This window comes from Catharus ustulatus, chromosome 2, assembly GCF_009819885.2.
Source record: "Catharus ustulatus isolate bCatUst1 chromosome 2, bCatUst1.pri.v2, whole genome shotgun sequence".
Classification (NCBI taxonomy): domain Eukaryota; kingdom Metazoa; phylum Chordata; class Aves; order Passeriformes; family Turdidae; genus Catharus; species Catharus ustulatus.
In genome coordinates, this window is record NC_046222.1 from 124,578,721 (window position 1) to 124,599,123 (window position 20,403).

The window sequence follows — 20,403 nt, forward strand, 5'->3', positions numbered from 1 at the left end:
CGTCCAGAGTGTGCACACATGGTGAAGGGCCCAGAGGGCCTGTTTGGGTGCAAGGGAACATCTGGGGGAGCTCAGGCTGGTGCACAGGTCTGGAGCCATGTGACAGGACACAAGGGTCCTGTGATTGGAGGTGGAAGAAATTGAGCAGATGCAATGTGGATTAAAGAGGGAGGAAGGGGAATGATGAACCTAGTGCCCTCTCACAATCTTCTCAGCTCTCTAGACACCTGACTGAGCTGTGTGTGGGCTCATCTTGGCCATCTGGCTCCTGTGTCCATCACTCCCACTGACCCTCAGCTGTGCCTCTTGACAGAGCCATTTCATAGCCAGGCTGGGGCAGCTTTGGGGGCACCAAGAACAATGTTCTCCATGCCTCAGGACTGTGCTCCATGACTCTGTCCCTGTCCTGGCATCCCCTAGCCTGGCTGTACTCACCGGGTCTGGGACCAGATCTCTCTGTCCAGGATGGCAGCAGTGGTAATGGTGCCAGTCTGAGGGTCAATGTGGTACAAGCCCGGCATTGGCAGGGACTGGTTGATGGCATAAGTCACCTGCCCATTCACTCCCTGGTCCAGGTCATCTGCCAGCACCTGCAAAGCCACACGAGATACAGCTGTAGAGCCCAAGGCAGGATTTGTGTGCTGGTGCCAATCCCAGGCCCATGCAGCCCCCATCCCATAACTCCAGCCAGGCCAGGGCTCAGGTGTCCCTGTTTGTGCCCCACCATACCTGGATGACAGGTGAGTCATAGCTCTGTGACTCCCAGATGAACGCCACGTAGTTCTGCAGCTGGAAGCGGGGCAGGTTGTCATTCACATCCTGGAGGTTGAGGTTTATGGCCATAAAACCAAAGGAAGCTGCAGTCTCTGCCTGGATTACCAGGCGCAGCCGGGGGCTGGCCTCGAAGTCCAGGCTACTGGAGTCCTTCACTGAGATGGCACCTGGGGGGAATGGTGGGAAGTGGGGAGTGATGTACCAGCACCATCCATCCTTCTATCCATCATCCATCCATCCATCCATCCATCCATCCATCCATAGATCCTTCCATCCACAGATCCATTCATCCATCATGCATCCATCATTCACCATCCATCCATCATCCATCCATTCCTCCACCCATTCTCAGGTTGACAGGACAGACACACTGAAATCTTCCAAGCCCTCCCCACACTGCCAGCTTCTCATAATTCTCAAGAGCTGCCCTGAGTGGTAACACCCACACCTTGCTGGGGACAGGCAGTTCCTGCTGTCATTACAGCATGTGACAGTCCTTCCATCTGGAGTCTCGCCTGAAGGTGTGGGGCAGAAAGAGTTGTTCCTACCCTAACATTAGCTTATCCAGCTCCAAGCCAGATACACCTCACTGCAGCTTTGAGTCCAGTCAGAGCCTCTCAAAGTGCTCTGAGGACACCCACTGCCACCAACCTGAGCCATGGACAGCTAGGCTGCTGGAGCAATGAGGGGCTGCTGTCCCACCTGAGAAGGAGGAGGGCAGCCAGCAGGATGTACTAAACTAATTGACAACATTCTATGGGCACATAGAGACACCTTCCATTATTCCAGGTTGCTCCAAGCCCTGTCCAGGTTCTCTGAGCAACCTGTGCCAGAGCCTCACCACCCTCACAGGGAAGAATGTCTTCCCAAAATCTCATCTAACCCCACTCTCTGAAGTTTTGGTAAAAGATCTAATTATGGGGGACCACAATTGCACTGGGAGCAGTGCTAACAGCTGCTGGTCAGTGACAGGGCAGTTCTACATTCCAGTACTAACAACTCTCAACTAACTGGTACAGAGCGTGGACGGCGTTCCCATGCCCTGGGGGCCCTGAGCACCTGAGCAGCCATGAGCAGAGCTCCCCAAGTGTTCCTGGAGCTGTACCTGAGCTGGGCTGGATCAGGAAGGTGTTCCTCTCGTTGCCACTGATGATGCTGTAGGTGATGTGCCCCGAGGAGCCCCCTGTGTGCACGGCCTGGACACTTGCCACCTCAGTGCCTGGGAGAGCAAAAGGGTATGAAGGGACAGTGGAGCCTTGGAGCACATGGCAAAGGGTCAAGTATGACATGCAGGGCAGCATGTGCTGTACCACAGGAGCACCACTCTGCCTGAGGACACTGCTGGCACGGGACTGAAGATCCAAGGTTAATGTTGGACTGGGAGCCTGGTGTCATGCTGCCTATCCATGGTTCCTCAGTGGTCTCACTGTGACCCTGGAGACCTTCTGGGAGCATCTGGACACCTGTGGCTGCCTACAGTGATCTGCACACACTGAGACCAGCCAACCTACAGGGACACCACCCTAACTAGCCTGGGCACCACTCTGACCCTGCAAGTTCCTTGGGTCTGCCCAAACATAACAGGACTTCCCCAGACCCCACAGTGCTCTCTGACTGGGCTCCCCACAGCGCTTCCCACGTCCCCTCATGCCCCATCCCATTCCATCACAGCACTTTCTGGTCACTGCCAGCGGGTACCTGGGGCTGCATTTTCGGCCAGGGCCACGTCCCTGGTGCTGCGGGGAAAGCGCAGCCCCCGGTAGGGCTCCTCCTGCACATGGATCACCACCACCCCCGTGGAGGAGAGCGCCGGCTGCCCCAGGTCCATGGCCAGCACGAAGAGCGTCCGCTGGCGCTGGCTGAGCGAGCCAAGGGGCTGCAGCAGCTGGATGTCCCCTGTGTAGGAGTTGATTGCGAAGGCAGAACTGGGGGTGGCGAAGCGGTACAGGATGGAGGCGTTGGCACCCGCGTCCCTGTCCTCGGCCCTCATGGTGGCCACCACCTGCTTGAGCGGTGTGTGGCGGGACAGGTTGACGGTGAGTGGGCTGTGCAGGAAGGCTGGAACGTGGTCGTTGACATCTCGCACCACGACAGTGACGCGCACAGCCGCGCTCTTGGGCTCCCATGGGGCCGAGTCCACCGCCTTGGCCAGGAAGCTGTAGGTGGGCTGGCGCTCCCGGTCCAGTGCCTGGGCGCTGCGGATGCGCCCGCTCTGCGGCTCCACCTGGAACATGCCCAGCGACTCATTGCCCAGGTAGTAGGAGACCTGCCCATTGGTGCCCTCATCCGGGTCTTCAGCCGCCAGCTGCAGCACCAGGGCACCAACTGGCAAGTCCTCTGGCACCTCCACCGTGTAGCTGGCCTGAGCAAAACTGGGTGCATTGTCATTGAGGTCCAACACCTGCACAGTCACCGACATGGTGGCACTGCGTGGGGGGGAGCCATGGTCCTGCACCACTACAGTGAGGCTGTAGGAAGCAATTTGCTCTCGGTCGAGGGCATGTGCAGTGGAGAGGACACCGGAGACGGGGTCTAGGCTGAAATCCTGCCCAGGGTCTCCACCTAAAAAAGAAGAGGGGGAGTAACAATGCAGCATGCCTGTAACTGGAATGAGAAAGGCCCTGGAGAGCATGAAGCCCACCACCATGGGGTCTGGCAGGGTAGGTAGAGTGAGTCCCAGTGGGAGCAAACCTCCTTGGGCCACTTGCTGCCAAGGGGAGTCACCAGACAGCCTGTGACAGGATACAGCAAAAATCTGACTTGGAAACCTGTGAATTAACAGGTCAGAGCAGCAAGGAGAGGTGTGGAACTGGTCTAAGCCTGGGGAACTAGACACAAGTCTGGGGAGTGAGCAATGCAACCTGTCCAGATCTGAGGGTGCTCTTTACTGGGGGGTGAGAGCTGAGAGATGGCAGCAATGCCATGCAGTTTGGAGCAGGAAAGAACTGACATGGAATGGGACTGCTGCTGTTGATGTCCCTAGACCCAGGGAAGCCCAGGGAGAAGTCCTTGCCTAGTCCCACGCTCCCAGTGCATCTCACCTGTCAGCCGGTACTCCAAGCGCCCGTTCTCCCCACCATCAGGATCAGTGGCCCGCAGGGTGTAGAGTGCCACACGACTCTGGTTCTCAGGAACCTCCACGGAGCAGGACTCGCTCTCCAGGTGGGGTGCATGGTCATTCTCGTCCCCCACTGTGACCCACACCGTGGCCTTGGTGAGGCTGGGCGGCAGGCCGGCGTCCCGCGCGTAGACTGCAGGACACAGAGGCTGCCTTGGCTGGGAGCTACGGCCACAGCCGTTGTACGCCAACCCCCAGGCACCCACAGGGGCCATGCATGACAGCACCGGCATTCCTGCAGCCCTGAACCACCCCACAGCCCCACTGTGCCCCACAGCCCCAATCCTTCCCCACGGCCTGCCCTCTCTGCAACACTCCCCACCCCACAGCAGGAACGCCCTGTCTACCCTCCCGTCCCCCTGCCTGCTACCTCCCCTTGCCTACTTGTCAGCACATGCTGCTCCTGCTCCTCCCGGTCCAGGGGCTGCGTGGTGACAATGAGCCCCGTCTGTGGGTGGATGGAGAACGGCCCCCCAGAGAGACCCCCATAGGACACCTGCCCGTTGGCACCTGTGGGGACAAAGGTGCTCTGAAGGCAGCCCAGCAGCAGCCCCAGCACCCCGTTTGGCTCCCAGTCCTGACCTCCCTGCTCCTGGCTCTCACAGGTTGGGTCAGAGGATGGGCTCCTCCCTGGTGGCAGAGGTGTGTGTGGGGCTCCAGCCTAACCCAGCTGGTGGGAAGAACCCACAGAACAAAGGCTACGGGCCAGAGGACCAGAGGGAACCACAGTCCTTGTTCCATTCCCACCCTCTCCCAGGATTCAGCCCATCTCCCACCTCCAGGCCAGGTGCTGATCCTTCCCTCTGGTCAGCCAGGCTCCCCAGACTGGCAGAAGGGAGCAGGGTACACCCAGACCTGGGGCTGCATCTCCAGACAGGCCCTGACTGAACTGGGCAGTTCACCTTTGCCTGCATCCTCACCCAGATCCCGGTCCGTGGCCAGCACCTGCAGCACTGGGCTGCCGGCCGGCAGGTTCTCCATGACGTGGGCTTCATACTCGGGTTTCTCAAAGGCAGGAGCCTCGTCATTGACATCCAGCACCAGCACGGACAGCAGCTGTGTGGCAGAGAGGCGTGGGAAGCCGTGGTCCGTGGCCACCACTGTCAGGTTGTGCTGCGCCACCTCCTCCCGGTTCAGGGCCCGCACAATGGAGAGCGCACCTGTGGACACAGAATGGGGGCAAGCTGGCACTGGGGCTCGTGCCTTGGCAGTACTGTGCAGCTGCAGGCACAGGACACAAGGCTCTCAGGAGACAGCAGCACTGCGTCAACCAGATGCTGGGCTCGGGCCTCCCTGCAGCCCCAGCCTCGCTCCTCCAGGCTCCCCAGCCCACACCCTCCTCCCATGCCCCGTGCAACATCCTCCTCAGCCTCCGTGTTCCCAGTGTCCCTGCCTCCATCCCGCATCCTCCTCAGCCTCCCTGTTCCCAGTGTCCCTGCCTCCATCCCGCATCCTCCTCAGCCTCCCTGTTCCCAGTGTCCCTGCCTCCACCCTACACCCTCCTCAGCCTCCGTGTTCCCAGTGTCCCTGCCTCCACCCTGCACCCTCCTCAGCCTCCCTGTTCCCAGTGTCCCTGCCTCCACCCTACACCCTCCTCAGCCTCCGTGTTCCCAGTGTCCCTGCCTCCACCCTGCATCCTCCTCAGCCTCCCTGTTCCCAGTGTCCCTGCCTCCATCTTGCATCCTCCTCAGCCTCCGTGCTCCGTGTCCCTGCCTCCATCCTACATCCTCCTCAGCCTCCCTGTTCCCAGTGTCCCTGCCTCCACCCCGCATCCTCCTCAGCCTCCCTGTTCCCAGTGTCCCTGCCTCCACCCCGCATCCTCCTCAGCCTCCCTGTTCCGTGTCCCTGCCTCCACCCTGCACCCTCCCGGCCCTCACCAGTGCTGGGGTTGAGGTGGAAGCGGCCATCACTGTTGCCCGCTCGCAAGGAGTAGCTGACGCGTCCGTTCTCTCCCAGATCGCTGTCCTGGGCCACCACGTGCAGCGCCACAAAGCCCGTGGGCTGGTCCTCCATGACGCTGACGGTGGCCGGGGACAGGAAGACGGGCGCGTTGTCGTTCTCGTCGGTCACAAACACGCGGGCCGTGACGGCGGCCGAGCGGCGCTGGCTGACGTTGCGGGCCTGGTCTGTGGCCTCCACCACCAGCAGGAAGGAGGCAGCAGCCTCGCGGTCGAGGCCCTGGCGCAGGGTGAGCTGTCCCGAGCGGCTGTCGAGCTGGAAGGGGGCCCCGGGGGGCTCCAGGTGCCGCAGAGCATAGCGCACCTGGCTGTTGGGACCCACTCCATCCCCATCCAGCGCCTGGAAGGTGAAGATGGAGGAGCCAGCCTGGGCGTTCTCAGGCACCACAATGGTAATGGGGTCTTCGGGGAAGGTGGGTGCCTGGTCATTGCAGTCCTGCACGTGGATCTGGACCAGCACCAACCTGCTGGAGGGATAGCCGTGCTGCGTGTCCTCAGCACTCACCTGGAGCACGTGCCGTGCCCCAGCTTCATAGTCCAGCTCACGGGCAGCATAAATCTCCCCTGTCATACTGTCAACCACGAAGGTGCCATCCCCACCACCTCCTACCACCGTGTAGATCAGTTGTCCTCGTGCAGGGGCGTCCGGGGGGGCCACTGAACCAATCACAGACCCCGGCTTGACCCCCTCGAGAGGATGCAGGGTCAACACGGTGGCATCAGGCCGTGGCAGCATGCGAGAAGATGGCAACACCTGTGAGGAGAGGAAGGAGTGAGGGGCAGGCACAGGGGGCTGTGTGCCAGGGCACACTCTGGAACACAGGAGGGTCCCTCTGGTCCTCAGAACACACTTTTCACTGTGCAGGTGCCTGAGCCCTGGCACAAGTTGCCCACAGGTGGTGGAGTCTCCAGCCTTGGAGACGGCCAAAAGTCACCCAGACAACCCATCTGAGCAGGGGGCTTGAGAAGGTGACCTTCACAGGTGCCTTCCCTCAGCCACTCCCTGGCTCTGTGACTGGGCCCGACACTGCAAAGCCAACTGACGGCAGCAGAAACAATTCTGCAAATATAAGCAAGAGTGAGTAACAAGAGAGGTCACGCTCATCCTGATGGGAGGCACAGAAAGAGAACCCAGTATGACCCCAAGATAAATAAATACTATCACTAGCTTTATTAAAGATAATGCAGCTAATTTGGGGATGAAGTGCACTGGCAGATGGGAGAGAGGATGCTGTAAAGGCCACCACAGGGAAAACCTGCAGAAGAAGCACATTCCTGTCAAGGAGCGGAGGAAAGCAGGAGTAGCAACAAACCTGTCAGCCCAGAGGGGATCAAACCCAGTGACTGCCAAGCAAATATCTATTACAGGGATGCAAACCAGCATGATGGGGATGGCCAGCCTGGCCTCAGTGCTCTGGAGGCTGCAGAACAGCTCTGATGACAAGAACAGTTACAGACATAGTGTGAAAAGGCAATGGTATAAAACATGTCATTGTTGGCTGCAGGCAGATGTGGCAGGCTAACACCAGGCTCCACTCAGGGGGATGTGGCATGTCACATCCACCTGGGCTAGAACTCAGCTCTGGAGCTCCCACACCAACGGGGGAAAGACACAGAGTAGGGACAGCTGTGTGACAGAAAGGACTGAGGACCAGCTGGCTCAAGGGAGCAATGGGAAGGGCTGGCAGAGATGGCACAGCAAGGGCAGTCAGATGGCCTGGGCAACTGCGAGGACATGGATGAGCGGGTGTGAAACAGTGCTTGGTGGGAGAGCGAGGATGGGGAGGAACCAGAGCCTCTGCCCTAAGGGGAGACTCATTACTAACAGCAAAGAAAGGATGTGGCTGCTTGGGCAGTACCAAGCAGGGAGTGCCAAAGTGACACAGACATCAGGGACACCCTGCAGGTCAGAATAAACACCCTGCAGATCAGAACATTGGTTTCAGTAGACACTGGGAAGACTGGAAGTCTCTGTGCAGGGAATCTCAGATGTCTTTCCTGCATCTAGGACAAGGTCGACTGTCTAAGGCCTGGAGAAGGCAGAACTGCAATTGGCAGCTCTTTGGAAATGAGAACAGGCGCAGGGGCATCCCTTCCCATCCCAGGTTCTCCATGTGGATTTTAGGGCTGGATCAACAGCTGACCAGGAGCGGAGGGTACCCAGGGATGACGGCAGTAGAGGATGAGGAGGTGGCGAGAAAGGCTGCCAAAGAGCTGCATGGTATCTTCCAAGAGGTGAGTGAGGGGTAGATGGTACAGGGACAAGAGGAGCCGGCGCGCAGGAGCAGGAGGAGCTCGGGTACCTGCACACGAACGATGGCTGACGTGCTGCGGGGCACCGCGCCGCGGTCGCTGGCCGTCACGGTGAAGATGTACTCGGCACGCTCGGCCCGGCGCAGAACGGTGGCCGTGCGCAGCTCCCCGGTGGCCACGTGCAGAGTGAAACGCTCAGCCCAGGCTCCTGCACAGACAGGGGAACGTGGCTGGGATGAGCAGGGATGGTGCAGGGAGGCAGGGGAGGGTGCGAAGGAGGGGAAGTGTGGTGTGGGGATCCTGGGCAGTGGGCACCCATCTGCTGCAAGCCAGAGCAGCATGGATTTGCCAGTCCTGGAGCTCATACCTATCAGTGAGTAGATGATGGTCCCATTCTCCCCCTCGTCAGGGTCCTTGGCCTGCAGGGAGGCGACCAGGAGTCCCGATGGCTTCTCTTCCAGCACCTGCCATGTGGCCCAGGGAACAGTTGAGTGGCACAGGAAACCTCTCAGATCACCTCACAGCCCCCCAAGCATGGCATGAGGTCTGCACTCTTGCACCAGCCCTACCCCTTACCCACAGCACAGACCCCCCACAGGACCCACAAGCTGTGCCTGAGGCTGGGAACACGGAGGAGCTCACAGCAATTGGCCAGGGGAGGTTCTGCCTCACCAGCCCTCCTTCCCTTCCGTCCCATTTAACAACACAGGCAGGGGGAGCACGCTGCAGGGCTACGGGAGGGAGGGCACTGCTTCACCCCTGCTACACCCCGAACCTCTGCAGGCAGTAAGGGCAGGGCTCCACAACAGTCCTGGCTCTCCCTGCCCCAAAACACCCCTTCAGCTGCAAATGCCAATGTGTGAGCCCTGACAGCCCAGTGCCAGCCTCCCTGGCCAAAGGCAGGGATCTTCGCAGTTCCCACAGTTAGCCAGAGAAGTTTCCCACTCTGGAAGTGCAGCTGGCAGATCTTCTGGGGCTCAGGTACCTCAGCTTGGGCTTTTCCCTGCTCTCCTTTGTTCCTGGGTAGCACTGCCTGTCTGTAGGTATTTTACACCCCCATTTTATGCCAGTGACAAGACCCTTGAGACATCAATCACACATGCTCAGGTAACCTCGTGTCCTGAGGGGAGCTACCTCCTTTGCCACAGAGACCACACATTACAGCATTTGCACACCTTTTCTGGATAGCTATGGAACTGGATGCACCCCCATCACTGTCCCTCAGCACTGGTCAGGTTTTGGAATCATCCTCAGCAAACATCCCCTCCCTGCTGCAGATCTGCCCCTCCAGCACATACTCTTCAGTGGAACAGGACTCCCACTTGGCATGGGCTCTGCTGTTCCTTCCACCCTAGCAGATGCCAAATTCTCACCTCAAGGGGACAGACCTCACATTCCCATCCCATCCCATGTGGCAGAGACCACCCTCCCAGACCCAGCTGAGCAGAGTGATCTGTGCCACTTAATGCTTTTAGGAAAGGGACAAATGGAATCCAAGCAGGACTCTGGAGAAGAGCATGCAGGTCCCTGGGTGGAGGTGAGGGCCAGAGCTGTTGCCCAAGCTGCTGGCACTGTGCTGAAGCCCTGGGAGGGGAGACCAGAGGAGCTGGACTTGTTCAGCCAGGCTAAGCAGCGCTGGGACTGTGCTCTGTAAACACTGGGAGAGAGAGGGAAATTCCAGGGAGAGAGGACAGCTTTTTAAGCAAAAACACAATATTGGCACAAGAACAAATGAGTATAAAATGGTCAGAAATTAGTTTAGGCTGGAAATGAAGAGATGTTTTCTAGTACCAGATCAAGGAATCTGGAACAGCCTTTCACAGTAGTGATGGAGGCGCAGTCCTAAATATAGCCTGGCCCTCGATGAAAGGAGGGTCTGCGTGGACACCTCTACATGGGGCTGCGCTTCAGAGGCCCCTTCCAACCTCTCCCTGCCACAGGCTGGGGCAGCATCTGCCCCCACTGCCCTCAGCCCAGACTTGAGTGGCTGCTGCTCAGCAGCATGAGGAATCCCCTTCCATGAGGAGTCAGACCCCTTTGAGAAAAGCAGACATGTCAGAGGAGTTACACGGGCAACACCCACACAGCCCCACGCACAGATGCCAGTTCAGTCACACAAACAGGAATAAACAGCAACAGCAGTGAGCTTGCCTGTGCAAACTGGTAAGAGAGCAGCCACATGGGCACATCTGGGTCTGCCCACCCTCCCCAAAGGTGGCTGCAAACACCAGCCTGGTGCCAACCTTACAGAGCCATTCTGGCCACAAGCACAGCTCTGGCAGGGGCTGGCAGTGGATATACAGAAATGTGAGAAACATGGTACGTATGGAACAATCCTCCTGTGAACTTCCCCGGCTCCCAGCCCACTGTGGCTCAGACACTTCCTGAGACACAGATCATATTTGTGTTCATCAGCCTTTGATGGACTTTTTTCTTTCCATGAATTCATCTAGTTTTGAACCCATGCAACTCTGGGCAATGATTTCACAATTTAATTACATTCTGCATGAAGAAGTGCTGCCTGTGTTTATTTTAAACCTGCTGCCTGGTCAGTTTTTACGGAGCTGCCCAGCCTCGTGTTATAAAAAAGCAACTTCTCATTTCCCCACAACTCTGTGCACACCTTTATGATATTCCCGCAGCTTTGTCCATGCCAAAGAATGTTTTATTTCTGCTTGGAACCATTATCTGCCAGAGATCCCATTAACATCCTTTTATAAACAGTTTCTAGCACTTCTGCCTCACTCAGGGAATGGAACCAGGCAGAGAGTGTGGGCAGAATCTGAGCTGTGAGTGATGATACTTTCTTTCATTCTTTGTTTCTTTTCTAATTAAACCGAGCGTTTGATTTGCTTTTTTTGCCTGTGCCTGAGCCTCATGTGGCACAATCACAAAGCTCCAGGCTTCTCCCAAACTGAAGCAGGCGGTTCAGAGCCCTCCACTAAGCGCCATCCTTTTGCAAGATCCTTCTGCATGAGATGGGATCCTTCTGCAGTTCTGCACAGTGAGCCCTCACCTTGAAGGCTGTAAACAGACCAGTCACATCAACCATCGTATCTTTGAGGGGATACAGCAAAACACTAGCACCAGGGACACTCCCTCTGTGAAAACAGGCACTCTCCTCCTCCCCTTTGCTCTCTGTCCCCTCTCCTAGCAATCGTTCCCTGGGAGGATCCGTTACTGTGCGAACACCCCATGTACTGCCAGCGTGTTTCATCTTAGCACGCTGCAGCTGATGCTGAAAGGTGCCGACACAGAGCCCTCCTCTGCTTTGCCTGATGAACACTGGCATGAACGCTGCACCGAGCACATCTGTAAGAAATCATGCAGCTTTGTGTTATCATCTAGTTTTCACTTCTTCCTCCACGTCTGTCTCCTACATCCCAAACATGACTAACAGTGGGCTGTCACGGTGTTTCACCCTTCTGTATCTCTGTTTCCAGTGCCTGAAAACCAAAGTGCTCAAACAGGTCTTGGTTCAGATGCTGCAGCATTTACCTGCCCTCAGAACTCTGAACCCATCTCACCCCTGTCCTGTCCCCTGAAGGACACATCTGCTTTCATGGTCTCTTTGTAAGAGCAGAGCCCTCCCAAGCTCTAGCAGAGCACTTGCAGCACTTTGTGCCCTCAAACACTGGGAACAGCTGCAGATCCTGCAGTGCAGTGTGTCTCAGGTGTCCCTGCACAGGAGAGGGCTCACAACAGATGCCAGGTGCGAGCAATGCTGTATGGCAGAGCCCGTCCAGTGCTCCCTCAGCCATGCCATGGCTGGCTGGTCCCTGGCCTGCTCTGGTCCCAGAGCCTTGCTCAGAGAGAGGGCAAGACTAACTGTGCCCCCTCTGCCGCCTCTGGGCTCTGGGGATGTGCTCACCCAGGCCAAGCCCTGCCAGCAGCTTTGCCAGCAGAGCAGCGTATGCAAGGAGATGGCCGGGCAAGGGACAACTGCACCCTAGAATGGGAATGGAAACAGCAATGATCGGGGAAGGCCTGGCTGGAGCTGCAATGTCCCTAGATCTTGTGTCACCCAGGTGGCCACCAACACAGTCCTGTCTGCTCTGATCTGTCTGGGGTGTGTGGCTCAGGCAGGACATGTGACAGAGGGTGGCTGTCACCATCCTGGTGTTTCTGAACCAACCCAGAGCAAAGGGCTTTGAGCACACAGCCTGATGTGCAGCGATGGATGTGCAGAGCGGGCATGGCCATCCAGCTGCAGGCTGTCCCTGCTGTGTGCTGAGCAGATGAAGCCAGGGCTCCGGCTGCCCATCCTGTTCTGCTGCTGCCAGAGCCCCTCAGCGGCTCCCACGAGCCCTCGCTGCTCATGACGCCCTCAGGGACACAGCAGAGCAGAGCCAGGTGGGGGGCAGGTCCTCACCCAGTTCTCCTGAGCAGTTCCTCTGTAGCTGGGTCTGCAGCACATGTAGTGCCTGGTGACTGCTGCCACCGGAGTGTGGAGGGAAAGTCTGGCTGGCAGACACAGCAGAATCACAGAAAACTCTTGTGCATACCAAGCCCAGCTGGACAATGCTTTCTTGACCTCCCAGAAAGATGAGTGGCCATACCCAAAATCCTCAGACTAGAGAGTGATAGCCTCCTGAGTTTCCCTGCTCACCACTATTTACCCTGGCTGTTCTCTGAACCTGTGTCAGGTTCAGGGCTCCTTTTGCTGTCCCTCCCTACAGACATGTGTGAGCCAAGAGCTTCTGCCTGCTGGCCAGCCCTGCTTGTGCCAGAGCCCTCCAGAGTCCCTGCCTGTTCTGTGCACCAGGATATCTGCATTGCCCAAGAACATGCCCCTCCTGCCACATCTCACATTTACCAAACTGTCCCGGCTGCTGCACGGATCCGATCTGTGCCTGCTCACCTCCAACCCTGAAACTCTCCTGGGTCTCCCTACCCACCCCCTTTTCCCCAGCAGTACCACCTGCCCCCACATCCAGAGGCCACCAGGCCCTTGCCTCATCGGTGCCAGCCTGCACCCCTACCTGCACAGTTAGCTCCTGACCAGGGCCCACGTGGAGGAAAGCAGGAGCGTTGTCATTCTCATCCAGCACAGTGACATAGATGGTTCCGGTGGCACTGCGGGGTGGTGCTCCCCCATCCTGCACAATCACCAGGAGCTGGAAGCTGGACTGCTGCTCCCGATCCAAGCTGTGCTTGGTGCTGACCTCTCCTGTGAGGGAGAATCCCAGAAGGGTTTGTGCTGGAAGGGACCTTCAATCCTATCTTGTTCCACCCTGCTGCCATGGGCAGGAACCCCTCTCACTATCCCAGGTTGCCCCAAGCCCTATCCAACAGGGCCTTGAATACTTCCAGGAATAGGGCAGGCACAAGTGAGAACACTGGTGAGTGGGGACACAGCTCAGCCCACAAGCTGCATTAGAGCAGACCCCATGCTCAGCTGTGTTATTCGGGTGTGTTGCTGGAGCCCAGCACTGCAGGGGCAGTAAGGTGAATATTCTGCTGCTGAGTTGGCCTGGCTGCCATCACTGCTGCCCTGCCCTGGGCTTTATCACCAGCTGGCCCCACCTAGGAAGCCAGGAGCCTCTCACCTGTCTGTGTGTGGATAAGAAAGTTGGGATCGTGCTGGAGCAGGCGGTAGGTGAGCCGGCTGTTCTGCCCGGCGTCCCGGTCACTCGCCATCACCCTTCCTACACTGCTGCCAGAAGCCTGGTTCTCAGACACGGTGAAGAAGTACCGCTCCTCGCTCAGCCGAGGGCTGTTGTCGTTCTCATCAGTGACGCTGATCCTCACGGTGCTGGTGCCAGTTTTCCGCGTGTCTGCTGCAGCCCCGGTGCCTCCCACCGAGGCCAGCACCGTCAGCACATACAAGTCCCGTGTCTCCCGGTCCAGGGCGCTCTTGACATACAGCCAGCCGCTCTCAGGCACGATGCCGAAGCTGGCAGCGTCCCCATCTGCCCGCAGGTGGTAGGTGAGGGCCGTGGGCTCCACATCGTGTGCCAGGGCCCTCACCTGGAGGAAGCGGGTGGAGACGGGAACACCCTCCTGCACCTCCACGCGGTACGTAAGAGTGTCAAAGATGGGTCCGTTGTCGTCCTCAGCTTGCACGTGCACCAGCAGCGTGAAGGTGGAGCTGAGCTGGGGAATGCCGCTGTCCCGGGCTATGATGGCCAGGCTGTAGGCTGAGATGGCTTCGTACTGCAGGGCCCCAAGGAGCCGCACTGCCCCCGAGGCACGCTCCACCACGAAGGTGCCCTCGCCCCCCGACAGCAGCTCAAAGGTCACCTGGCCATTGGCACCGCTGTCACGGTCCTCAGCCTGCACGGTGTAGACTGTAGTGCCAGGCTCTGTGGCCTCTGGCAGCAAGATGGAATCGGAGGGAGTTGGGAATGCTGGCACGTTATCATTCACGTCTGATACGGAGATCTTCACACGTGTGTTGCTGTAGGCAGGGGGTGAACCGCTCCGGGCCTGGACATCCAGGATGAGAACGGACTGGGACTCGTGATCCAGAGGCAGGCTGGTGCGGAGCTGCCCCGAGGCCGAGTCGATGGAGAAATAGCCATGAGGGTCCCCCGAGGAGATGGAATAGAAGATGTCATCAGCATGACCTGTGGGCAAGAGGACGGAGACAGAAGGAATGAGGGACCCAGCTCAGTCCCCCAGCCCCACGGTCAGGGAGCTGTGCAGCAGCACTGTACCCCTGTGCACAGACACACGGGTGTGCACACACACTTGTGTACACACAGGAGCTGAGCTGGGTGCGCATTCAGATGTGAGTGTGTGGAGCTCTCAGAGCAGGGCCACTCCACCAGGAACTGTGGTGGATGCTGGACCTCAAGGACGGTGTGGGGACAGAGGAAGTGCCAACATGCAAAAGGGACAAGCTCATACCTGGTGGGTTCTGGGCCTGGACAGCCCCCACACTGGCACCCTGTGGCATGTCCTCAGGCACGCTGAAGAAATACTGAGCTTGCTCAAAGACGGGGGGTGAGACTGTGCCCTCCACGATGCTGATGTTCACCCGGGCATTCGGCTGTGCCTGCAGGCCCCCCCCATCCTGAGCAGAGATCACCAGCTGCACCAGGGTGTTGGCTTTGCCACTCAGAGACCATGACAGAGAGATGACTCCTGAGGAAGAAAGTCATTGATGTGGCATTGTGCTGCATCCTTGTCACCTGGCACCAGGTGACAAACCATAAGCCGGAAAAGACAGACCAGAAGGGGCAGAAAAAAATGTGCATCACAGTGGGAGCCCACCACAGAGGAGCTGGAGTGAATGAGTGGAGCTTTCCCAGGAAAGCCCCCCCAAAACCTCCGCACTTGACCTTACACCCAGCTTTGCGTTAAGCAGTGGTACAGGCTGAGGGACATGAGCCAGAAGGCAGATCTTGGGAGAGGGAAAGGAGGGGAGAGGACTTCCAATCTGGGGCACAGGGTGAGTGTCGTAACACAGCAAATGGGCCCTGGGCTGGCAGGGAGCCTCTGGGAGGGGATGCAGAAGTGAAGGACCATAGTTGATAGGCCCCACAAAGGAGGTGGCCCTGCGTTAGGAGGGCTGGTAGGGCTTGTCTCATTCACCTGATGGAAACTTGAGAACCAGTGTGCAGATGCCCCAATGCACGTTCTGTCCCGCTGAGAGCACCTGGCACCACACACCCATGCACCACTTTCCCAGCAGAAACTGCCCGAGCTTCGAGCAGATGCAGCCAATGAGAACAGAGTGACAGAGTTAAAGAGGAGACATGACTGAGCTGGGGAAGAGGGGACTGGCAGGGACAAGAAAGGAAGCAGGATACAGCCTGATGGGGTGAAGCATCAGCACATGAGAGGAATGGTACAGTGAATCAGGGATGGGGAATGGGGAGAAGAAGGAAGACAGGACAAATGAAGAACAGAACAGGGAGCAAAGAAAAAACAAAAAGTCAGTGACTGAGTCTGGGAAGGGGTTAGCAGAGGCTAAGGAAGTTTAGCAGGGAAAGATGTGGCAGGGAGAGGAACAGATGTACAGACTGCACTGCTGAGGTGGCCAAGCAGTGACACTCAGGCTGCTCACTCTCCCACATCACCGTGCTCCAGCTGCGCCTGCTCTGGCAGCCTGCCAGTTCTCACCTGTGTCCTTGTTGAGGGAGAAGAGGGGGGGCGAGTTTCCCAGGACGATGCGGTACGTCACTCTCCCGTTCAGCCCCTCGTCCTTGTCGTGGGCGGTGACACGCAGCACGGCTGTCCCCGGCATGCTCTGTGTGCTGATGCTGGCAGCGTACTCCAGCGGGTAAAACACCGGCCGGTTGTCATTCGTATCCTCCAGGAACACCTTCACATACACCATGGAGTTCAGGCCGCCCTGAGGAAGCACCAGATCAGAGACAGTGCCAGGACAGCAGCATCCCCTGCACAACGCTGGGTCAGCAACCCGGCGAACGCAGCCTCGCTAGCACTCACCCCGTCCACAGCAGTGATGGTGAAGTCGTAGGCAGATGTGCCCTCATCACGGTCCAGGGGCTGCACCGTGCACAGCTGCCCTGAGTGCTTGTCAACGCTGAACTGCGTGGGGACAACGCTGCCGATGCCAGAGCCAATGGAATAGGAAAGGGAGCCAAATGCACCACTGTCTGCATCTGTGGCTGTCACCTGTGTGAGGGAAGGCACCACCTGAACAGAACAGACCACCAGGCCAGATCCAGCACCAGCACATCTCAGTGCCACCTTCTGCTCCATGGCCACAGCTGCCACACCATCCTCAGAGCTGGCCATCACAATGCAGTGTGACAGCAACTGTGCCTCTTGTCCCAGACCAGCCACTGCTTCTTCTGCAGGACATGCAGCACTGCAGCAGCAGCAGCCCCTGTGCCTCTGCTCCTTCTCTTCTGCAAAGACACTTAGGATGGGACAGGAAGAAAGTCAACCCCTTGTCACCGTGGCCCTGGCTCTGTTCTGCTCTCAAAGCTGTGTGTCCAGCAGCCCCAGACTCTGGGCATGAGGATGGAGGGTGGCACTGCCCTGTGACAGTCCAGTCTCACGTTGCCTGTAGCACAAGAACTGCACCCACGCTGACAGACAGAGCAGGAAGATTAATGCTGCTTCCTGCTTGCCCTCCCCAGTTCCTCCATGGGCTCCTACAGAGCTCAGGTCAGCGGAAACCAACTCCTGACTCCACATCCCTGCCCAGAGCTCCTCCACCAGCTGGGAGCTCCATGGAGAACAAAGCTGGGGGACAGAGCTGGGGGAAGGCAGCTGGGCCAGGCCCGGGTGAAGTGGAGTTCAGGCCTCGTCAGCCACAGCTCCTCCCCGCAGCAGCCATGGGGCCTCGGCTCCCGCACGAGGAGCGCAGGAACGCCGCACGCGCGCCAAGTCGAGGGCCCGGCTGGGGGCTGCAGCCCGGTCATCAGGGATGGAGGAGCAAGGACAAGGGGACACACAACAGCTGGGCCTGGAGGAAACAGTCAGCTGGGCAGGGATGGGACCACCCTGCCCTGACTGGGAAGGGGAGGCAGCACCTGCGACACCCCCGCCAGCCCTGCTGCCTGGGGGATGCCTGCAGGGAGAAACCGAGACTACATCTCCACCGAGCACTAAGCTCCTGTGCAGAGGATTTGCTCCCCAAACCTGCTGCAGCTGCCAGAGGAAGTGCCCTGGAACAGGATCCCCCCCCTCCCCACTCCAGCTGCAGAGCACTTGGAAACACAGGTGCTGTGACAGAACTGGGTCAGGAGGTACTTTGGGAAACTGGACCCACCCAGAGCTCACCACCCCTCCCTACTGCCCCAGCTCATCTTCCTGGGGAGCTGCCTAGCAGAGAGCACAAATCTGACCTCACCGACATCACCAGAGCTCGTATGCAGGTTACACGCTGCCTGTTATGGGGTGCAGCCTGCACCCACAGCCCCCCGTGCCTCTGTCACTCCTTGGGGCAGCTGCCAGCCTTCACCACTGCAGATGGAAATGCTCAGGAACTGACCGGCTGCCACGGTGACTGGAAGAGGCACTATATGGCAAACGAAGACTTTTCTTCCTTCAAAATGAGCTTTTCACTCTGAAGCTTATCCAAAATGCACATCATCTGCTTTAATCACTGTACAGCAACACGCTTGGCTGCACAGTGAGATAGCAGCTTCAGGCTCCTTAGGCCAGGGGCTTCCAGAAGAGCCTCATTTCACCGCTGTAACCATCTTCTGCTGGGTGCCACCCTCAGGAATACCCAAAGGGGGAATATCCAGCTTCCTGCCACAAGACCTGTGTCAGGTTTCAGGAACAGGGGAGCAATAGGTGAGCTCTCACTATTGTGTAGTGCATCACCATCTCCCTGGTGGCTTCCTGGTGTCCAGAACGATCTTCCAGCAAGATAACTGGTGGAGCCAGCAGTCTGGTACCAGAACAAGGTATCCCATGTACCTAGTGCTTCACCACCCCATCCTGGGGTGGGACCATCTGTGGACTACTGGTCCAACACAAAACTCTGCCCAACACGAGCCTACACAGGGTCTGAGAGAGGCCTGGTTCTTGTCTCCCTTGGATGGGTGATGCTAAACTGGTGCCTAGGGAAAAGCCACAGGAACAGCAAACACCTACTGGACCAGGTAATGGTGTTGGCGGAGTTTGGGGCCTCTGGACACTTTGCTCTGTGCTCTGTCACTGTGTGCAGAGGGAGGGGGGCTGTGGCTGGTGCACCCCAGTCCCAGCTCCCTGCCTGCAGACTGCTGACATCCCACGTGTGAATCCCATGGGATGGGGCTGCTGACAGCCTGAGGGTAGCCCACCCTCAGAAGAACCTGACGACCCTGGGACAGCAGGATCCCCACTGCAGCTGGGTGATGTCTCCTGGCGCCTCCTGAGAGACATCACAGGGGTCCACCAGCCACCAGGTACGGCAACCACCTCATTTCAGCTGGCATGTGCTGCTGCAGACTCAGAGCACACACAGCCTGGGACAGGGACACAGTTTTAGCTGTGAGGGCCCAAAAGGGCCCATTAAGGCCTGCGGTGAGTTCACCACTTCTGGAAATTTTTAAACCAAGCATGAACATTTTTTCCAGGAACTTTGCTAGAAGCTAATGCAGGGCAGCCCCAGGCTCTGTATTTAGCATCCGCCCCAAATCTTGGAGCCACAGCTGGTTTTACTGCAGCTCACTCATGAGACTGATGTTTGCCTGAAAAATAGAGGGAAACAGGGTCAAGCTGCCTGTAGAACTGCCCAGGAAACTCCCATTGGGGCTGTGCCAGTCCTGCTGCTCTAATACGTGGGAGCAGGAGCCAGGGCTCTGAGCCTGAATGGTGGCCCCATTGCTCTCTCACCTCTGACTAAAAGGCTTTAAGCAGAAGGACATCAATGCTCTGCCAGCAGATTCCTGACCTGAAGCTGCCAAGGAGGCAGCAGTACCTGAGGAAGCCAGGATCACAGATCTCTGGCCTTACAAAGAATTCCAATGTCCCTGCCAAGCAGGTGTGGCATGCAGCTGGATCTGCTGCTCCCTAGAAGGCAGTATTGACTGATGGGGTAGCTGGCAGTAGCTGTGACTGCAATGGCCATGAAGCAGCACATTCAGGATCCTAAAGGGAGTGAGGAAGAAGAGAAGCAGAGTACAGACCCTGGACTGCAAGACAGACTTCAGCTTTTACAGGGAACTGGTCAATGGAAGGGATCTCATGGGAGGCAGCATTAAAGGCAGCTCAGGAAAGCTGGGAAGCCGTCAGGACAGCACACTCCACAACAGCCCATCCCAGTGCTCAGGAAAGCACAGAGATGTCAGCAGATGGCCTGGGCTAAGCAGGGGCCCCAGGGCTAAGCTGCCATGCAAAAGGTTGTGCATGCTAAGAGAACTGGGATTGTTCAGCCTGGAGAAGAGAAGGCTCTGGAGCGACCTAATTGTGGCCTTTCAGTACCTGAAGGGAGCCAAGAAGAAAGATGGAGAGAGGCTACTTTAAAGGGCCAGGAGTGACAGGACAAGGGAGAACAGCTTCTCCCTGACAGAGAGTAGGTTTAGATTGGATATTGGGAAGAAATTCTTCCCCGTGAGGGTGGTGGGCCCTGGCACAGGTTGCCCCAAGAAGCTGTTGCTGCCCCATCCCTGGGAGTGCCCAAGGCCAGGTTGGACAGGGTTCGGAGCAGCCTGGGACAGTGGAAGGTGTCCCTGCTCATGGCAGGCGGGTGGAAAGAGATGATACTTATGGTGCTTTCCAACCCAAACCATTCCACAATTCTTTGAGATGGGCACAGAGGCAAGATACATAGTAGGAATCTATTAACATTGCCAGGCATGTCAGGAGTGTGTCAGCACAGTCGAAGTTCAAGCCTGAGCGTGCCAAGAAGAGCCTGCAGCACTGTGCTGGTGGCAGAGGCCTGAA

At 57.9% G+C, this 20,403-nt stretch overlaps 1 protein-coding gene across 2 annotated transcripts in view; it reads right to left on the reverse strand.

Annotated features, from left to right (window-relative positions):
* The window catches only part of DCHS1 (dachsous cadherin-related 1), a 43,056-nt gene that overhangs the window by 7,880 nt on the left and 14,773 nt on the right, over positions 1–20,403 (reverse strand). For both annotated transcript variants that reach the window (XM_033052195.1, XM_033052196.1), the window contains exons 3-17: positions 16,504–16,692; positions 16,174–16,405; positions 14,956–15,192; positions 13,653–14,672; positions 13,086–13,273; positions 8,471–8,567; positions 8,154–8,311; positions 5,770–6,604; positions 4,813–5,052; positions 4,277–4,402; positions 3,816–4,025; positions 2,473–3,336; positions 1,880–1,993; positions 730–941; positions 436–590 (exon numbers count right to left, since the gene is read on the reverse strand). In XM_033052195.1, the coding sequence (XP_032908086.1) occupies positions 436–590; positions 730–941; positions 1,880–1,993; positions 2,473–3,336; positions 3,816–4,025; positions 4,277–4,402; positions 4,813–5,052; positions 5,770–6,604; positions 8,154–8,311; positions 8,471–8,567; positions 13,086–13,273; positions 13,653–14,672; positions 14,956–15,192; positions 16,174–16,405; positions 16,504–16,692 (4,877 nt within the window). The remainder of the gene's footprint in view (positions 1–435; positions 591–729; positions 942–1,879; positions 1,994–2,472; positions 3,337–3,815; positions 4,026–4,276; positions 4,403–4,812; positions 5,053–5,769; positions 6,605–8,153; positions 8,312–8,470; positions 8,568–13,085; positions 13,274–13,652; positions 14,673–14,955; positions 15,193–16,173; positions 16,406–16,503; positions 16,693–20,403) is intronic.